General features: G+C 34.4%; 1 protein-coding gene across 1 annotated transcript in view; it reads left to right on the plus strand.

Moving 5' to 3' along the window:
* The window catches only part of ft (cadherin-related tumor suppressor fat), a 358439-nt gene that overhangs the window by 309602 nt on the left and 28510 nt on the right, over window positions 1-20327 (plus strand). The window contains exons 6-7 of the mRNA XM_088231200.1: window positions 717-1139; window positions 2414-2924. Of these exons, the coding sequence (XP_088087326.1) occupies window positions 717-1139; window positions 2414-2924 (934 nt within the window). The remainder of the gene's footprint in view (window positions 1-716; window positions 1140-2413; window positions 2925-20327) is intronic.

Raw genomic sequence — 20327 nt, forward strand, 5'->3', positions numbered from 1 at the left:
TGAATAATAAAAACTAAAGTATATTTTCAACAAACAAAAAAATAACGGTTTACAGTACCTACCTACAGCAACTAAAAAAAAAAATATTTAAATGTTTCATATTTCATACATTCCTGGAAAATCACCTCAAATATAAAGTAACTTTGGTTAAAATAGTTAGAAATTTACTATCAAAGTTAAGTTGCTAGGTAACTAACAAGCATATTATTTAATTGATTATTTCTAATTATTCAGGACCTGTAGAATAATGGAAAGCTAACCAACATATATCTAGAAATATTGTTTATAAAGTAAAACTGCATTTCAATTAGTATTGTTTTTTTTGAAAAAATATTATTACCAAAAAGGATACTCCAAATTTTTATACAATTGTACACATTTTCGTATGGAAAATTTGATTTCACTTTATAAACAATTAAATATAACTCTGTTAAATCCCCATTCTTATATTACATGTTGCAAAAAAAGTCATTAAATTTTAAGATATTTTTTGTTCCGACCTCTATTCATGTGTCTTGGTTTGTTTTTTTATAAACTGTTTGTAAACAATTAAATGAATCGGGGCCCCGGTGTGACTTATGCTCCTTTCTCTTGAAAACCGGATATATTTGTATTTAACTGTATCGATTTCTCTATTTAGATACATATTGTGGCAATAGCGCCCGGCGCAGCATTCTGAATCTATGCATGAGCTAACTGTACTGTTTTTTTTATAGGTCACGATTGTTCTCAAAGACGTTAACGACATGTCTCCAGAATTCGTCACCCCTAACGAGACCTCCGTCGCGGAGAACATTGGCCTGAACACAGTCGTCATGGCAATAAAGGCAGTGGACAGGGATGAAGGAAGGAATGGTTACATCGAGTACTCCTTGAACCCTGATCCTGGGGTCGGGGCCAGCTTCTCTCTCGGGGCGGCTGACGGGCTCCTGAGGGTGGCCGGGCCGCTGGACCGGGAGGTGAGGGCCGCCTACACCCTGGAGGTGACAGCCAAGGACCGCGGGGACCCGCCGAGAGCTACCCACATGAGGCTGCTGGTTCACGTGCTGGATGAGAATGACAACAGTCCTGTGTTTGACCCGAAACAATACAGCGCGTCTGTAGCGGAAAATGCAAGCATCGGAGCCAGTGTACTACAGGTTCGTTAATATATAATTCAAAATGTTTATTTTAGTGTGTGTCATAACTACGATGCAGGTAAACGTCGGCCGACACCAGACGACAGTAGGCGCCTCGATTCTAATAGCAGACACTCTTTTACGTGTTGTTTTATTCTATTACCTTGTACTCAAACAGCCTATTGTGTGTGTGAAATTGTTTCCGAATTAGTTTTTGTTTTGTTTTTACTGAAAATAAAAAGGTATGATTTATTATTTTATTTTATTATTTTTAAAATAAAACAAATATAAAAATATATGTAGTTTATGCTATGATTCTGCAAGAAAAAAAGTAACAATCAGAGTAAATGAAATTGGATGCTATTTTCAAGTGTGAGAATTCAATTAGGCACCGACTGGTGAGTTATTATTAAAAAAAAACATTTATATCAAGAGATTATTACTTACATAATTTGTTAACGAATTCAAACTGTATTTATTGAATACAGTTATAATTTATTTTGGATATAAATAGGATATGTATTAAATAAACATGTTAAATTTTTCTTAGAATTTTGACACGGAACCTAACCTTATATCTTTCATTATATTTGTGTTCATTTTACGCCGAATTTTTGAACGCCGGTGTCTCTTGGAACGGAACCCCGGCGTAAAACGACGTTTACCTGTACTTAAAATGCTTCGATCTCCTTTGTTGATCTTTAATCATGAAACAATATACGATATTTATGATTTTTGTTTTAAAAGATGTTTAAAAACTAAACTAATGTCGGCCTTGTGGTGTAATGATCAGCGCGTTCGCTTACCATGCAAGAGGTCTCGGGTTCGATTACCGACATTGTTGAAATGAATTATTTATTTAAAAGGGTGTCTTTGCACTAAAATATTTCATAACCCCTAGACTGGTACTTGAAGACTGATCATCTTACCTTTACGTAACAAAAATGATCAAGGTACGCTGCAATTGGTGTACCAATTCAGTGACCTATGGAACATTAGGTGCGGAAAGCGAATGATGATGATGATGAAACTGATGCATTGCAATTATTTCAGTTTTTATTTAGACTTATTTATTTCATTGGCATAGGTTCCTACTCACTTTTTTCGCAATTAAAATGTAGCAAATCTGATATCTGATATAGCAAATCGATTATGATTTTTGAAATTGAATTCTGACATGTCTTTTATTTTAATTAATTTACCTACACACAAATTTTTTATTTGTTTTTTTTACGATAGAATTCAATCAAGTGAGGCACATAGGTACTTAGGCAATAAAACGTTTTTTAATTTAGGTTTCTGCAACTGACATCGACGAGGGAACCAACGGCCGCGTGCGCTACTCCATAGCATCGGGCGACGACAACAGAGACTTCAGCATCAGCGAGGACAGCGGCGTGGTGCGAGTAGCCAAAAACCTCAACTACGAGAGGAAGTCTCGCTACCTCCTGAGGGTACGGGCGGAGGACTGCGCGGGATCAGCCGCGAGTGGCGCCCGCTCCGACACCGCGGAACTAAGCATCACGGTGGCGGATATCAACGACAACCCTCCCACGTTTCTGGACTCTCCTTACTTAGCCTTCGTCATGGAGAACGTGATCCCTCCCAACGGAGGCTATGTGATAACTGTGCAGGCGTATGACGCCGATACTCCTCCCTTCAACAACCAAGTGCGATACTTCATCAAGGAAGGGGATGCGGATTTCTTCAGGATCAACGCTTCGACGGGGGAGATTTCGCTTCTCAGAGCTTTGGATAGAGAGACGCAACCAGAATATACGCTGACGCTTGTTGCTATGGATACCGGTGAGTAACTTATAACATTTGTTTTCCCGATAACTCATATCATTGCAAATCATTCAATCAATTTCAAATAAAATGTAATTAGTTCAGATATTTTAATGTTCATACACCAAAAAAATCAAAATAACTTTTTTTATCAAAATTGAGATATCGTCCGTCCATTCGCGGGTTTCTTCTTCTAAAGATTTCATTAAAAAATATTTTGTACGTATTATAACTAAGGCTTCCATGTGAGACTCAAACTTTAGAAATCTGCAGTACGATTCTGAACGCTCTCTAGGAGGAAAAGAGTGCGTTGCTATCTTATGTTTCTTTTTTTTTGGTTGATAACGTCTAAGTTAGATTCGTTCCAACTTTTCGGCTACCATTGCAGAAGCCATATTCAGAATAAATTAATAGTTTAGCAGCATAGGTCTACATAATACGATCAAACTAATTGAAAACATGTAAGTGTCTTTGCGTTCTTAAAAAAAAATTACGTATTTGCTACTTCAGTACAATTTTTAGACTGATCTGGATAGAGGTGGCACTGCTCGAATATAGTATGCTAAAGCTTCACATATATTTCCTTAGTTCTGTGTGGAGCTTTACGCTTAAATAGTTATTGATTTAATAAGATTTTTCCGTTATTTTATTAATTTTTTTTATGATATTTTGATCCATTTGTGTTTGATGATATAGGGATAGTTGTTAAGTGTGTTTGGTATTAATTTAAATATAATGTTTAATTAAAATATGCTATGATTTGATTTATTTACGACATTCACTGTTTTTTTTTAGAATTATAATTAGTATCGAAAAGTCTAGAAGAGTCTCGAAATTTCGAGACTTGGTCTCGGAGTCTCGTCTCAGCCTCAAGACTCGAATTCGTGTCGAGACTAGAAGCACTCATTATAACTCAATATCAGGGCCCCGATTACAATGGGAAGTTAACATTTATCGTCAATTTTATCTACAAAGTAAAATTAAGTTTTCTGTATGAAAAGCAGAATATGCTTACAATTTTTCTTCCAAACATGTTCAATTATAGGATACCGACAAAGATATAGTATTTTTAAATTAATTACTTATATTTACACATACGTTATTAATTTAAAAATACTTGGTACACTTCCACTTACTTATTTGTCCAATTAGCGCTTTCACCCTCTAATGTGCATCTTCAGACTGGTGAATATTATACAGTGTAAGAATAATTTATATAAAAATAAATATTAACTTAAATGTAGGTACATTTGAAAATAAGTTGAAAAGCACTAATTGGTCAAATAAATAAGTGGAAGTGTACTAAGTATTTTAAAATTAATATCTTATATGTAAATATAAGTTATTACATCATTACAATGAAATTCCATCAAGAATTGTCAATAAATAATTTAAATAAAGACACTTTAAATGTTCATGCAAATATACTCATTTTTGTACACATATATCAGTTATTCTTTATAGACAATCGAAGATAACTTTGTTAACTTTTCATTGTAACCAGAGCCCAGGACACGTTAACAGATAATTTACAATAGTTTGACGTCAGTCCTAAATTTGATTTTGAATGAAATATTTTAATAATCTAATAACTTTTAAACATTTATTTGTTCTTGTTTAAAACGTATTTCTTTTACCTTCCACGTGAAAATGTTAAAAAGGCGACAAATCTCTCCCGGTACTAATCGCCACCTTTGCCTTGACAAAGGATTTAATGCTCAATAGTGTTGTGAAATCTAAAGTTTACCCGTGACGGAACATGTGCTTATCGGCTGTAACTTTAATATTTCACCAAAGGGTACCGTGACATGAGAACAGAACGCATTCGGGCACGCACGGCAACTGAAGGTTGCTTTTAGGAAGAAATATTGTGCCCTGGCTGCATCCTTGTAAAAGGTGAACCAAATACTATGTGCTCGAGAAAAGACCTTAGGTACTTGACAAATGGCGCAAATACAAATGATGCAAATTGTATATTTCTTTGCCCACTTCCGCGTCGGAAGAGTTAAAAATACGATTTATTTATGACTATTTTATTGAATGAAGGAAATATGAAATGTCATTGGCTGGTTTTTGTGATCATATTAAAATCTGTCTTATTCTGCCTGTTTGAATTTCCACATTTCTTTCATTTTTCCGCTAGTTAAATTTCGTTAAAAAAAATAGCAAAAGGTATTCATAAAGCTTAGATTATATCAAATTATTTCACCTTGGTACAGGAAACACTTAAATATACTTTTCAATTTTTATATTTTTTATTACATTCAATAAATTCATATGAATGCGACTGTACACCGACAAACAGAGCCCTATAAAATAACTATTCAGGAAAGAAAATAAAGCATACGTTTAAAAAAAACAAATAATTTCAGCGTTAACCGTTTCAGCCCGGTTGTTAATTCAAATATATGAGAATTAAAATTTATTTTTACTCCCGTATCTACCGAAATTCAAAAGCAGCAAGGACTTTTAGCCCCATGGAGTTGGGATTTCTTTATTTATCAATTAATATACACGGCACGTAGTGCCTTTTACTTTACAAAAAATATATATTGTATTAAAATAAACACTTCAATGTAGTAGATAAAAAAAAAAAAAAACATAAAAAGTTTATTTGTACTTATTATGACTCAAATAATGTGTAATAAAGTACATGTATGTAATAAATAAATGAACTGCTGAAACTCCTAAGTACTTCTATATTATTTTTTTACGTCAATAACCAGCATAACACTAAAAAGTTAGTTTTTAACGACAGTTGGCTTCTGGCTGGTTTGTTTGTTTTGAAACTAATTCCCGTCGTCCTTTTAAATCATATTTATCTAAGGAAAGTTTAAAACATATTTCAGTAAAATTAAATTAATATGAAAAAAAAAAAAAAAACATTTTAAAAGTTTTTTGTAGGATTTTGTAGGGTTTGAAATCATTTTTTTAAATAAACTTTTAACGTTTTATAATTTGATAAGTATAACAAATAATAAAACAATATAAATACCTTGAGTTTTTCTACTGAAATTTCTTGGTGGAACTGCATTTTGAAATAAAATACTTTTAAGTTTTATTCCACTTTTATTTTTAAAAAAAAATTACTATTTATTTATTTATTTATTGTGGATAACTTATATAGCGCCATTTTCGTAATAAAATACCTCAAGGGCGCTTTACATGGTGATTCTACTGTTAAGTTAATTTAATTGAAGCTTTAAATTTGTAATTTGATTAAAATAATTTATTTTGTTGTCACGTGCTACGGATTTATTCAAATGATTTAGAGAACAAGTGGGTTTTAAGTTTTTTCCGAAACATCACTTCACTTTCACAGCCTCGCACCTCTGCTGGGAGAGCATTCCATGCCATAGGGCCTGCGACCGCAAATGCGCGCTCACCAAATTTAGTGCGCTGTTTGCGTAGAGGTATAATAACTTTTCCTCTCGCCGTAGACGTAGCTGATCTAAGCGTGAGACGCCTGTCAGCTAGTTCATCTGGAATGCATAGTTCCCTTAGATATTCCGGAGCCGAGTTGTGCAGTGACTTATACATAAGCCAACAGAGTTTGTATTCGACCCTCTGTGGAAAACGTAGCCAGTGTAGTTCCCGAAGTAGTGGAGTGATATGACTGAACTTAGAGATTCCGAAAATAAGTCTCGCTGCGGCATTCAATACAGATTGTAGGCGAGTCATAGTGACCGACACCAGTCTGACGATGTCGGTCACGACGAAACCCGGTCACTGGTTAAAAAAAATAAAAATAAAAGTGGAATAAAACTATAAAGTATTATTATTATAATAATTATAAAAACCAGAAAAAAAAAATTGCTTTAGTACACAGTATTTGTTTTTAAACATTTATATACACAGGAATCAATTCAGGTATGATTAAGATTTAAATGAACTTGCTCTAAATTTTTTTATGTGCTGGTACATTTTTGTCTGATTTGTTTACGTAACGATTTGATATTTCCGGTGGTTTCTAGCAAGAACACGACAGTACAGTTTTTCACTATCAAAAAATTAAGTATGAGATTAAGAATGAATTTAGTATAAGTATGGTGCCCGAAATAAAATAGACCGATCCGTATTAATTAGTCAGACTGGGTGAGAATGTGTAAGAATCTGTCTGAGAATGTTTGATACAAGAGCGAGCGGTTACACGCTATTAACTTCGCAGTTAGAAGAGTAGATATGGTACTCGTTGTGGAAATCAATGCTATTTTCAAACATTTTGTTAGCATGCTAATGAAAATAACAAAGCTTGCTATACGCTATTTTTAAATGATAAATAATACTCTTTTAGGTTTGTCGACTTATTCATGTTCCAAGATTAACATATTACAACAGAGATGGAGAACATTTAAGAGAAGCAAATGTGGAAGTCTAGGCATTTACAGGGCTAGAGATCTGTAATTAGTTGGTTTAATATGTTAATCTTAATAACTCCTTAGGGGGTGAAATTTAGTCCTCGTCTACAAACATTTGTACGAACTCAAAAAATTGTTTTTGAATTATTTTTTTCGTACAGTGCGCAATTTTCCACTTGCCAACGAGACTTTTTTGTTTATTTTTTTTTCTTATGCTGGAAAAAAATGTGACTTTTTTATGTTAAAACATAGGCAAAATGGTGAATGTTACACAGTGTACAAAGTGGCCACTTAAACCAGCCAATGAGGGGTCATAAGCCCTGTAAATGCCTAGACTTTCCTATTCCCTTCTTAAAAATGTTTTTCCTCTATGGTGCAACTAATTTATATCTTGATAACTCCCTAGGGAGAAAATTCAGCCTGTCCAAAAATACGTGGACATACTCAAAATATTGTTAAAATTTCGGCTTAGAATTTTATTCATTTTATATACTTTTTTCGCATTTTTTTAAGCTAATCATGTTTCGCTTTAAAGTTAAAATGCTACTGCTAATTATTCCATTAGTACGAGGTAGGTACCCCGTGGCAAGCGGGTACCGCGAATCCGCGGAATGCTCAAGAGCGATGCAAATTTGTTTAGCTGCGGGGAGTTCCGTCCATCTCACGAGAATGCCCGATAATGGGAGTATCTCGATTGAATTAAAACCATAAAAATATTTATCAAATATTCTCGAAAACGGTAATTACGGGGCAATAAAACAAAATAGCTCAGCTGCTGACTACGCGAGGGGCGGGATCCTGGAGGTGCCTCAACATTAATTACGATTTCCTCTCCGAGGATTAGTGGGACCTCTGCATGGCGTTAATAGAGCCAGGTACTCTGCCCGTGTTTCCTCCGGACAAAGCTTATCGCACTCTCGGTAGGATGCATTAGGAGCACCGCCACCGCGCGCCGCCATTATCTCAACATCTCAGTAACGTCCAAAACAAAGTACTTAATTTTTATAATCGAATCCTTGATCATAACAAAAACACCCACCGGGTAGGTATTATCAGAATAGTTGCTAGTGGATACAAAGTGTAGGTAAAAAAAAACGTTTATTTAATGTGAAATATTTTGAAGAGTTCATCTGGAATTCGCTTCTCCTATTTGGTCACCATTCTACAGGACTTATATTGACGATATCGAGTTGGTCCAACACCGTTTTCTAAGAAAAGTGGCATGGTTGCTTAGGTTACAAAGAGGTCATTATTCCTATATTAAAATAAAGAAATCTCTTAATCTGTCTTTATTGAAGAAACGTAGAACCGAGATGGACCTTATATGCATTTTCAAAATACTCAATGCTATAAGTGATGTCCCATCTCTCTTGCAATCAATTTGTTTTCATGTTCCCCAACCATGTCACCGGAGGTCATAATCTGTTAATTATTAAATCTTCTAAGCGCAAATTTTGTTTTTATGCTCCAATGTCCAGAATGTGTAGACTAGTCAATTCGTCAAAGAGATCTTCTGGCTTTTCGTAGATCTCTTCGCTACTAAAACAGTGTTGGCATGATTTAGCTCGAAATCTTATGTCTTTCGTATATGTCTTTCGTATATTATGAATACATTGTATACCATTATTGTATTGCCCTTGTTTGTCATCCTTGTTTACATCGTTTTATGTTCTTTTTGTCCAGTTTCTTGTATTTATGTTTCTTTATGTAATTCTTGTAATTGGCCTAGGCCGTACATATAGTAAAAAAAAATCTGGGTAACGTAGTATGTACATTTAAAAATGTATTTATTGAAAATATCTTGTAAACAGAAACATTTTTAAAATGTAAATAATATATCTAGTTGACATATTATAATGTACACGAAGATCGTCCAGGCATCTGTGTCGGCTCCCAGCCAACCCTTCCAAATCAGGTTCGCGTCCCGTGGTTCTAAAATAAATTGCCGACAAACAGTCAGCAGTGATCGTCCTGGACATCGAGAACCTGATGCCTCGTAAAGTAGGCAACTCTGATTCAGGCTTTTAGGAGGCATCCGCAGTACATGGCCATGCTAACCAACCTCAGCTTGATGACTATTCTCACCGAAATTTGCTGCGTCCGTTCTTTTTTTCATTCCTTCCGAAGTCAAACCACCGCTCACCCGAGATTCTTCAGAGACGTCTATAATCAAAACTCAGAATTTTGCCGTTTTGGGCTCTAGTGAGGTGCCACGATTGGCATTAGTAGGGAGAATAGGTTGTTATGCAAGCATCAGGCGGCATTTGGTTTGCGCTTAGTAAATACCTAATACATATCTACAAAGCCAAAAATTCAAGTGGAAAAACGAAACAAAATACCACACCAAAAAAAGGACAACCTCTCGTTCTTGGTGTGAAAGAAATGGAATATAAAAATTTAATATTGTTTCCCTTGTATATATTTTTTAAAATCTAAAGACTGTTTAGGAGTTTGGAATGACAGCACAAAATATAGCGCTTATTTGGGTTTTTGATGGGCTTAGGTAATTCCAACATCGACCTCGAGCCAACAACATAACGATTCATAATACTTGTGTGACGTGTGTATGAAATTGTCCGATAAGATTTATCAATAAAAAAACGTAGTGCATTATTTTTTCTACTGTGTACTGTCGTTAAAAACTCTATGCACGCAAGGTATTATTAATTTCTTTATCTCGATAGCCAAGTTCCTCTATTTTACAAATTATAGGTGAGAACACGAAAATTAAAAATGATATTTCTTAAGCCTGGGTGTTCGTGCTATGGTTCACCGCTGTAATTGGGCCTCTTGGCCTGTTGCGGGGCAAAAAAAAGAGGCTTTTTTATGTTTATCAAATTTAGTTCCTCGTTGCTAGTTACCCGTGGTTATTAAAAATATCATTTTAAATAACATCATGTAACGTTGTATCGATTATATCGTATTACAAATATTCAATTAATTTAATGTACTTATTGTTAATTCGTGGGAAATATGTTAATTCATACTCCAAACATTATAATATTACGGTTGCAACAATTTATGATAGATGTCCTTCCGTAGTCTAGTAAGATAGTGATGCATCGTTGCTTAGGGTACCTGGACACTCAAACATCGACGGTAACGAGGCAGCTGATGAATCGGCAAGGCTCGGAGCTGAGACAGCCCCAATAGGCCCTGAACCCTACTGTTGGCTGCCTAAATGTGCTCCTCGTAACGACCGTAGGTCATGGGCCAGGAAGCAGAGTGTTATGCTCTGGCAAAAAGTTCCTGGTCTGCACCATTCGAAAGAACTGATAAAAGGGTAATCGCAAAGTTTTGCTATTGACCTAATAAAGCTCAGCCGAAATCAAATGGGGGTGATCACATTTTTTTCACAAATGTTTTCATTTCTGTTATCTAACTGTACATAATGCGAGCATTTAAAACACCCGCTAAAGCGTATTTATGTTGAACTTTAATTTTACTCTATCACTTGTTAATTTTCATATTTTAATTGTAATGAGTCGTGGGAACAAATCAACATTTACATATAATTTAATTCGAATGTGAGTGGCCTACATAATTGTTATTGCAGGAAAAAGTATAATTTATTTTATTTATTCACAAAGCTTATACGTTTCATAGCACTATGTCAAAAGTTACACTCACATCTTTTTTCTGAACATTTTTATTGAGTTTCCGTCTGCACGTGTGACATCATTGAATTAAGGCATACCTTTTAAATTTTATGATGCTTTCAAAGAAATAAAATAGCAGTACCTAAGCCTATATTTTTTATTGCATGTGTTATAAAATAAAGGTAGTTACGTTAGTTTGAATTGCGTTATGAGAGTACCTGTAAAAATATTATGTTTTTTTAAATACATATTTTTATTAAAAATAAATATCCCCAAATATAATTTCTAGACAATTTTCAACGAGTTATGAGTAATACATTTCTTATAATTCAATTCTCATATAGAAAATGAGAATTGAATTATAAGAAATGACAAGCAGAGTTTGGACCTCGGACTTTTGATCCGCGAGTCTATGAAACTATCACGGTTTACAATCCGGTTCCTTTTTACATAGCTTGCCCACCACATACCGCACACCGCAACTGAGGACATAAGTCTTCTTGGCGGTGCCCACATACACGGAAAATTTGCTCGTTGCCCAACGAGAAAAGCTGCCTGAAGAAGCTCTCTGTAATCTGGTAGCCTAAGCATCTTTGTGCTGAAAGAAAGTAATGCAGAAGTACATAATATGTACTTAATTGGATTGAGAAAAGAGGGAAGTGAATTCTTCACTGACTGAGATTAAATTAACCTTTCCTTTTTGCATGACTACTTTTTCTCCTTTTTCGACATTAACGTTTTTGACTCGATGTCTAGGAAAAATCTTGATTAAGGAATTCGACGAAGTAAAGTCCGCTTTGTAGTATGTCCGGTGATTGGCGCGTTTGCCTTCCAAACAAAGGGTCCGGGCCTGATTCCTGATTGACATGAAATATTTGTTTATAAGATTGTTTTACACCGTAATATTTCCTTGTCCCTGGACTAGCACTTGAAGCGTAAGACTGATCGCCTTATCTTTCTATAACAGATGATCTAGAAATACTGCATTTACTGTAGCAATTCGGTGGCTTAGGCACTATCGCGTGAGGATAGGGGTTTGATGATGATGATAATGATGATTATGTTTTTTTCTGTTCTGTTGTTATGGTGGCTAAACCATTTGGCTACCGTGCAGAGGTCTCGGGTTCAATTCCCGCTATGATTAGAGATATAAATCGGGACTCTTTTTTTTGGAAAACACATGTCAAAGAAAATCTACTCATTCTTGCTTTCGTCGTAACCGGTCCCTCTGCCTGGTACCAATTGCTTTCACACTTGAGAATTATCGACAGTTCCAGTCAGTCTCAACTGAAATCCCACTGCTTTCGTTTATCGTGCTCTCAAATTTAAAATCAGATAGATTAATACTATGTATTGTTAGCTTAGAACGTATGTGTACGTAAAGAATTGTAAAGCGCCACTAAGGTTGTAGCGTAGAGCGAAGTACTTAAATTAACATTATTAGGTTACCAAAACTTGGAACGCCTTTTCAGTTAGCAAATCTGATACGAACCGAACTTCATTTTAAACGAGGTTCTATATGTCAGTTGGAAAGACATCGCTTGCTGCACTTCTTCTCGATCTTTCGTCTCTCCTGCGCGCAGAGCCCTCGGCCAGTTTTATCTGTATTGTGAATTCTTTTTGATAAATAATATGGTAATAGTTTGTAACTTCTAGTAATAAATATTTCAAATCTAATCCATGTAAATCATTATAATCCGCACTCGCAAATCAATCCTATATAAATGGTGACCCCGACGTGATCTGAACACGCAACAATCTGATTATTTATTCCGGGACTAAAAAATATATGGTTCACCTCACACATAGCACTTCATTCTTTATTATGCCAAGACACGGGAATACCTGATGGATTAATAAATATAATATGCACCTATCTGCGAAATATCCAAAAGTCGTAGAAATGTGGGAGCGTCAGTATTTAACATATTATTATAGATTCATAGAACTAAGTGCAATGACATTTTAACTATTAAATTTGCATGAAAAATTCTAAGTAATAAATAGGTATGTGAACATATCCTGAGCTACATCGAAACTTCTCAATAGCCCGTTTGGGTGTACCTTCATGCATATTAATTTGTTTTATAAGGAGACGTTTTCCAAGAAACATATCCCTTGTGTTACTCGTTACCAATGCCAATGTGCTAAATATATATCTAATTAAATTATTCTTTATTCCAACGTACGTACTGCAGATAGTGAAGTGTTTTTACTTTGTCATTGAAATACATAATCCAAATTCGTTGTATTTTAGGGTATTTAAAAGATGTTTATTGAACAATATTCACAGGCATGTAAGTGCAGGATTCTACCACATAAGGAATTTATTCTAACTTATTTGTTTGATTCGTTTAAATATTTGCCGAGTAGGTACGTTTTTCTGTATTCCACCAAAAAAAGCATTTCTAAAAAGGTTACTTTTTATATTCTCTTTACTTTTTGTTTTACATTTAATTTTTGTTAGTTGTTGCTCTTCCGTAAATCTTACTTTCCTCTAATTAAAATTATAGCCAGTTTTACAGCTTGTCATATTTGAATGAACCAACAAAGATGTATGTAAATGGTCGCTACTGTGCAACGTAATAATAAGGAATTTCATTGTTTTTTATTTGTCAATAGACTTTCAAAGTGATACATATTAAAAAATATATATATATGTATCGTGTTATCATCGCTACAATTTTTCAAGCTATGTAATTTGGAAATTACGCCGCACATGATGCCACTAGTTGTCGTCGGTGAGTTGTCCTGACATTTATAAAGTTAACCCCGTACGTATGAAAACACGCTAAACATGGCTTCTTGGAAACCGAAAACATATCAAAACACATAATTGATTCTAAACAGCCGTTCACTAGAACTTGTGACGTTTTAAAGCAGTTGATTTTTAGTAAAACTTTTTTTTGTCCACCTTGTGGTGCAATGGTCAGCACGTCTGCATGCCATGCAAGAGGTCTCGGGTTCGATTCCCGACATGAAATATTTCTTTAAAAGGGTGTTTTTACACTAGAATATTTCTTAGTCCCTGGACTGGCACCTGAAGCGTAAGATTGATCATCTCGCCTTCATGTAACAAAAACGATCAAGATACGATGTGATTTATTTATTTATTTATTTACATACATAAGTTTATTGTACATATTTGAGACATAAGTCCCAACTCCATGGAACTAAAAGTCCTGTGTTGAGATGGGACTAGCAATTAGTTGACACAGGCACATGAGTATATCACCACAAATATAGGATCAGAAACATAAAAAATATATTTTAAAAAAATACATACATATATAATTATATAATATATATGGCACATCAATATGGTAAACAGTAAACTCAAACATTCGGAAAATCATCAAGGAGTTTCCCACTAAATTGGTTGGTGTACAAATTAAGTGCCCTATGCACCATTTGGTGTACAAAGGGACTGATGATGATAATGATTTTTATTTGTTTTTTGTACATTTTTGAGAAACATCACCGCACAATTAAATGCTCTTATTTTTACCGCGTGCAAGAAAATATTTTTATATCCAATTTCCCGTAGCACTGAACTTCCTCATTTTGAATCAAATTGTAGCTTAAAGTCTTCTTACTTACATTCAATGATACATTTGTAGAACACTAAATATTTTGACTCATCGCACGGTTTGTTTTATCTCGTTCTTCCTACACGTTCTTGGTGTAAACATCACATATTACATACATACACACATTGTAGGTATCATTATGTTTTTTTATAAGTAGGTACTAACATTGTACGATCTGTTAAATAGATTTAATTTAATGTGCAGAGGTTTATAAGGTACGTACACAAGTATGCACACTAGAAATAACGGATATTTTCATTACAGATTACAGCCTACATTCGAGATCGTAAATGATCTTTTGTTTGCCGTATCCACGTAATATATTTCCAAAAGTGTCTCATATTTTGTACATTCCCGGTAGTAAAAGTCTAAAAGCAAAATATCATAATATACACTTTCCGTGGATTTAAAGCAACATTATATAACATTGACACATGAGTAAATCATCACAAATATCAGATCAGAAACACAAAAATAAATTTAAAAAAACATGTTAATGGCACATCAATATGGTAAAACAGTATTATTATATTAGTACGTAGTTAATGTTAAAAATATGTTTAGCATGACCAAATGCTTGAAGACATGCTGGATTTCCTCCCAAGAGAGTTATTCGGATCTAAATTTGTTGCAACAGAGAGGGAACACATTTTTGAGAAAGGAATATGGAAGTCTAGGCATTTACAGGGCTTATGACCTGCATTTGGCTGGTTCAAGTGGCCACTTTAGAACACTGTGTAACATTCCCCATTCTGATCATGTTTAAACTTCCACATTTCCTCAACTCTTCCTATGAGAAAATGTGGAAGTTCAAACATGGACAGAATGGTGAGTGTTCACAGTGTGTAAAGTGGCCACTTAAATCCACCAAAGACAGGTCATAAGCCCTTTTAATGCCTAGACTTCCATATTCCCTTCTTAAAGTGTGTTGTTTAAAAGTGCTTAAAACCCTCTCTGTTGCAGCAAATTTAGATCTAAATAACTCCCTAGGGAGGAAATCTAGCCTGTCTACAAACATTTGGGCATGCTAAAAACATTGTTAACATTACTATGCACTAATATAATAATACTGTTTACCAGATTGATGTGCCATATTTATGTTTTTTAATGGTTTTTTGTGTTTCTGATCCTATATTTGTGGTGATTTACTCATCTGTCTGTGTCAACTAATTGCTAGTCCCATCTCAACACAGGACTTTTAGTCCCATGGAGTTGGGACTTATGTCTCAAATAATGTGCAATAAACTAATGTTTGTAAATAAATTAATAAAAATAAAAATGTTTATCAATAATGTTTACATAATAACCCAGGGCGATAAAACTGGAGTTGACATGGTAATTCGTGGTTATTTTTATTGTTAAGTGTTTTTTTATTCGATCTGTAATATTTCGACTAAAAATGTGTTATAAAAGTAAACGGATAGAGGTGAAGCCGCCCTTTTAAAATGTTTTACAGACACTGTATTTCTTTTTCATGTTATTATTATTTTCACTTTTTACTACAAATGCAACGTATTAGGATCAACCAAAAAGATACTTAAGAGAAACTAAGATCTTTGAAAACCAATGACGAAGTTCGGCGGTTTTTTTTTATTTGTCAATAGACTATTAGCCAATTTAAAAAGAAATTGTATCGTAGTTCTCTTCCCTTCCTTCTCGGTTCGATGAGTTCTGCTGATTCGTCAGTTGACTTATCATAAAGAGGAAATCTATCACAACTCTCTTATCATTGGATGTTTCGGAAAAAAACTAGTGACGTCATGCAAAGTAGTTCGTTTTGATTAAAATCATTTTTAACATATTACAACAGAGATGAAGAACATTTAAGAAAAGGTAATATAGAAGTCTAGGCATCTACAGGGCTTATGACCTGTCAATGGCTGGTTTAAGTGGCCACTTTACACACTGTAACATTCACCATTCTGCCTATATTTGAACATCTATATTCCTTCAATTCTTTCATCTGTTGATGTTTGTGAAGTTAAAGATACTATATTTATTACCTTTTCTTAAATGTTCTTCATCTCTGTTGTAATATGTTAATATAAACAGCTCCCCAGGGAGTTGAATCCAGTCTTTGTCTACAAAAATTTGGACAAACTCAAAATATTGTTAAAATCATTTTTATTATTTTTTCATTCATTTTTATGAAACTTCGTATAATTTATTTTTTTTATTATTAAAAAAACATATAATACACATTACACTCCCAGGAGTTATTAAAAAAAACTCATTTGGGACCGTACATATAGAAAAAAAAATTTGGGACAAACATAATATCATGCATACGTAGTTAATACATCCGAAATAGTAAGAAAACATTGTATAGAAACATAAAACACAGTACTTACACCATTTAATGCTCTAATTTTTACTGCGCGTAAGAATACATGCATTTTTGTTATCTAATTTCCCGTAGGGCTGAACTTCCTCATTGCGGCTAACTTATCTTGTAAAATATCCTATGAAGAAGTTCCGGTCACGTTTTCAACACAAACCTTGTGAATTCAAAAAAAATATATACTTCTTTTACTTCCTGTCCGTAAATATATATATATTTGTATAGCAGAAACAAACAAATAAAATGAAGAATTTGTTTTAATAGTACTTGGGCGTGCACGAATCGTTTTAGAGTCGATATTACATAATAGTTACGTTATATTGACATTTGAAAAGTCCATGTACTCATCGAGACGCGGTCGATATAATTTTTTTGTAACTGTCATACCTATACGAAATATTATTAATATTTTAAAATAATTGGTTTTAGTATGTGAAACGTTTTTAAATTTGTAAGTCTGTCGTTTTTTTTCTATTTTACAATTTTTATATTTTTGTACATTTCTCATATTGTCATGTTCTTCCTTATTTCCCTCAAGTCAGTTATCTTTTTGTGCATTTCTTTAAATTTCATTGTTTGTGAACCTATATTTCACAATTTAAAGTGTTTGCTAAAGCCCTATGTCGGTAAGTCTCACATTAGATGCCAGTTTGAAACAATTAAAAGGGGTACTTAGTAAAGATATACGATTCTATCGGTTCCTGTATATGGGCAAAAGCTTGGTCTGAGGAACTTATTTGTTATGGTTACAGAAAGCACAAGGAACAATGTAGATATTTTATTTTATAAGGATAAGACATTTAACAAACTTTTAAATGATAATAAAATTGAATAAAATTATCACATCATTATAGGAGGCGTTGTGGAATGCGGATGGAGGTATCCATGATATAAGGGCTGAGGGCATAGTGTTGGTGAGGTCAATTTGTTTTGGGTCTGACAACGTCCAAAGAACCACATTGATTATTGTTTTGTATAAATTTGCACTCTGGAGTATGGATACACTCTCCTCCCGAGAGTAACCACGCTGCAGCTATTTATTCCGTGTCATCGCCACATTTATCACGGATATTATTATTTAACGCGCTATGCTCACAAGTAACATCTCCCGTACGTCCACGGCATTATACGCAGGTGTTTGTATATTTGTAAAGAATGTGCGCACGCACACTTTCAACTTGAGTTATTCACACTATATTTTAATAAAATCACAACATATTTTCCGATATGACAAAGCTCAAAATTGGTACCCTTAAATGTTAGTTATCTTTTTGTCAGCCTCGTGTAAATTGATCAGCGTTTCCCTACCACGCGGGACGTCTCGGGTTGGATATCCGACGTGAAATATTTATTTAATAAAGTTTTTATACAAATGCTTTTACGCTACATTGTTTTACAGTCTTTGGACTGGCCCCTGAACGCTGATACGCTGTACGCGGTTAGTGTACTAGAGCAGCGCCCTGTTCACCATTAGGTGCGGAAAGGGAATGATGATGATGATTTTTATACGAACCACCCGATCAAAAATTTCCTGGTCCCTTACAAAAAAGAAAACAGTCAAAGTTAGCCACCCAAATGATTTTATGGTCGATACTAAAAGCTAAAGCTAAGCCAAACAAAATATTTTATACCACTTTTAAGTATTTCCATATAAATTTCACATCAAATAGATTTTGAAGTGTGTTTAAAAATGCATAATTGATGCTTATTTTTTATGGGATTTTCATGGTAAACCGACATTCATGTTAGGATGTTATGTGTATTAGTATGCGCATAAATTATGCTTTTCTAATTTCTTGTTTTATGGTATATTAACACTACGAGTACGTAGATACATAGACATTGGACATTACAAATACCCATATAAACGCTCCTATTTTAGTTTTTTTTACCAAACTATAAGAAAATGTATTTAAATATTTCAATTCTATTTCATTTCATACGTAGGTAACATTTCAAAAAAATAAAATGCAATAGTGTAGATATTAGACAATAAAGATAAACAAATTAGACTTTTGGATTTGTAGGTAGGTAGAAGGTAGGTGCCGTGTTTTGTCTCCGATTAAAAATATAAGAATAAAATTTATGTACGCGTGAACTATTAAGAAGGTATTTTTAATAGGAGGAAAATCGTAGATATCAACGATAAATCATTGTGTGTATACGTTATCCAAAAAGGATATCTTTAGTCGTTTGGAACACGAGCGTATTTGGAGTGTACAGGAATGAAGCAGTAAAATTATAAAAATGCGAGATTTTCTGGAGTTCACACGATTTTGATGGATCGTGTACGTAACATAAATATTGTACGAGTTCGCATATTAAAATGAAAAGAAAGCAGATTCTTCGCCAGAAGCGACTGCGCGGCGGGCGGAGCTTCGCGAACAATTACGCTCGGCACTCCCCCTCGCCCGCCATTGGCCGCTTGTCGTCCTAAGTCATCTCAACATAATATTACCGAGCCGAAATTACTATACTAGAGTAAAGAGTCCCGTCCAAAATTAAGCGACATTAACATTCGACGGCGGTGCGGTCCCTCGCAATGCGGACTTAATGTCCGGCCGGTAATCTGGACGAGTATCTCGAGTCTCGAGCCCGGCCGTCCTCGGGGCTTCTACCAGTAATGGCCACTTTAACGGTCTTCTCTTCCACGCATCCCCCCTCCCCGGGCAGCTCGCCACTCCACCCCGCGCGGACTAATAAATCAACCCTTCTAATTATCCTACATTAGATACGATCTTCAAATTAGGCATGCGAACGGGAAATGTATTTACAATCTATTGATATTTACGAAGTTACAGCCCTGGTCGGAAAATGAATCAAATATCTCACATTCCACCTTTAGGTTTTTCTAATTCAAAGCATAGGTACTTGTGAATTCTCTAATTGAACAAATATGTTTTCGAAACCCACCCTGACCCGACGCAGACTTTCTTGGTAAGCGAACCAAATCATAGAGTGTATAAATGACTGTGAGAACCAATATAAACATGACATTTTACATCCTTACATAGTAGGCAAATTATTCTTATTTATAGTTGAGAAACAGTTAATATATTTTTTCAATGTTTAACAAAACACCTGTTGAGCATCACCGTGTTATTTTTTTATAGTACTTAATCAAAGTCTAGTTCCAGATATTTCCCATTACCGAATCATGCATCTGCCCGCTTTAAAATATTATAATAACTTTTGGCTTTGCTTCGAGACGTTCGATAAAATAAAAGAGATACTGAAAAATAAGTGAGATGAAGCCGAGTTTTTTAAATATAAGAATAGACGTTGCATATCTGCATCTTATTTTTAGTATAAAAACAGATCTAAGCTCACTATCTCTAGAACGTTTTGTTCCAGTAAATGAAATACTTGGTGCGTGTATCTCGTGTCATCAATTTTACAATAAACTCATCGCGTCTCATTGTGAACCTATATTCCCATACAAATAACTTATTTATATTTCCCGAACAACAGGCAACCGTTACCTGCCTTAAAGCGTTGCTTTATTAGAATACATAAATTTTTATTTTATCAAA

Source organism: Micrasema longulum, unplaced genomic scaffold (assembly GCF_059751315.1).
Source record: "Micrasema longulum isolate JH-2025_06_02 unplaced genomic scaffold, ASM5975131v1 h1tg000860l, whole genome shotgun sequence".
In the NCBI taxonomy this organism is placed as follows: domain Eukaryota; kingdom Metazoa; phylum Arthropoda; class Insecta; order Trichoptera; family Brachycentridae; genus Micrasema; species Micrasema longulum.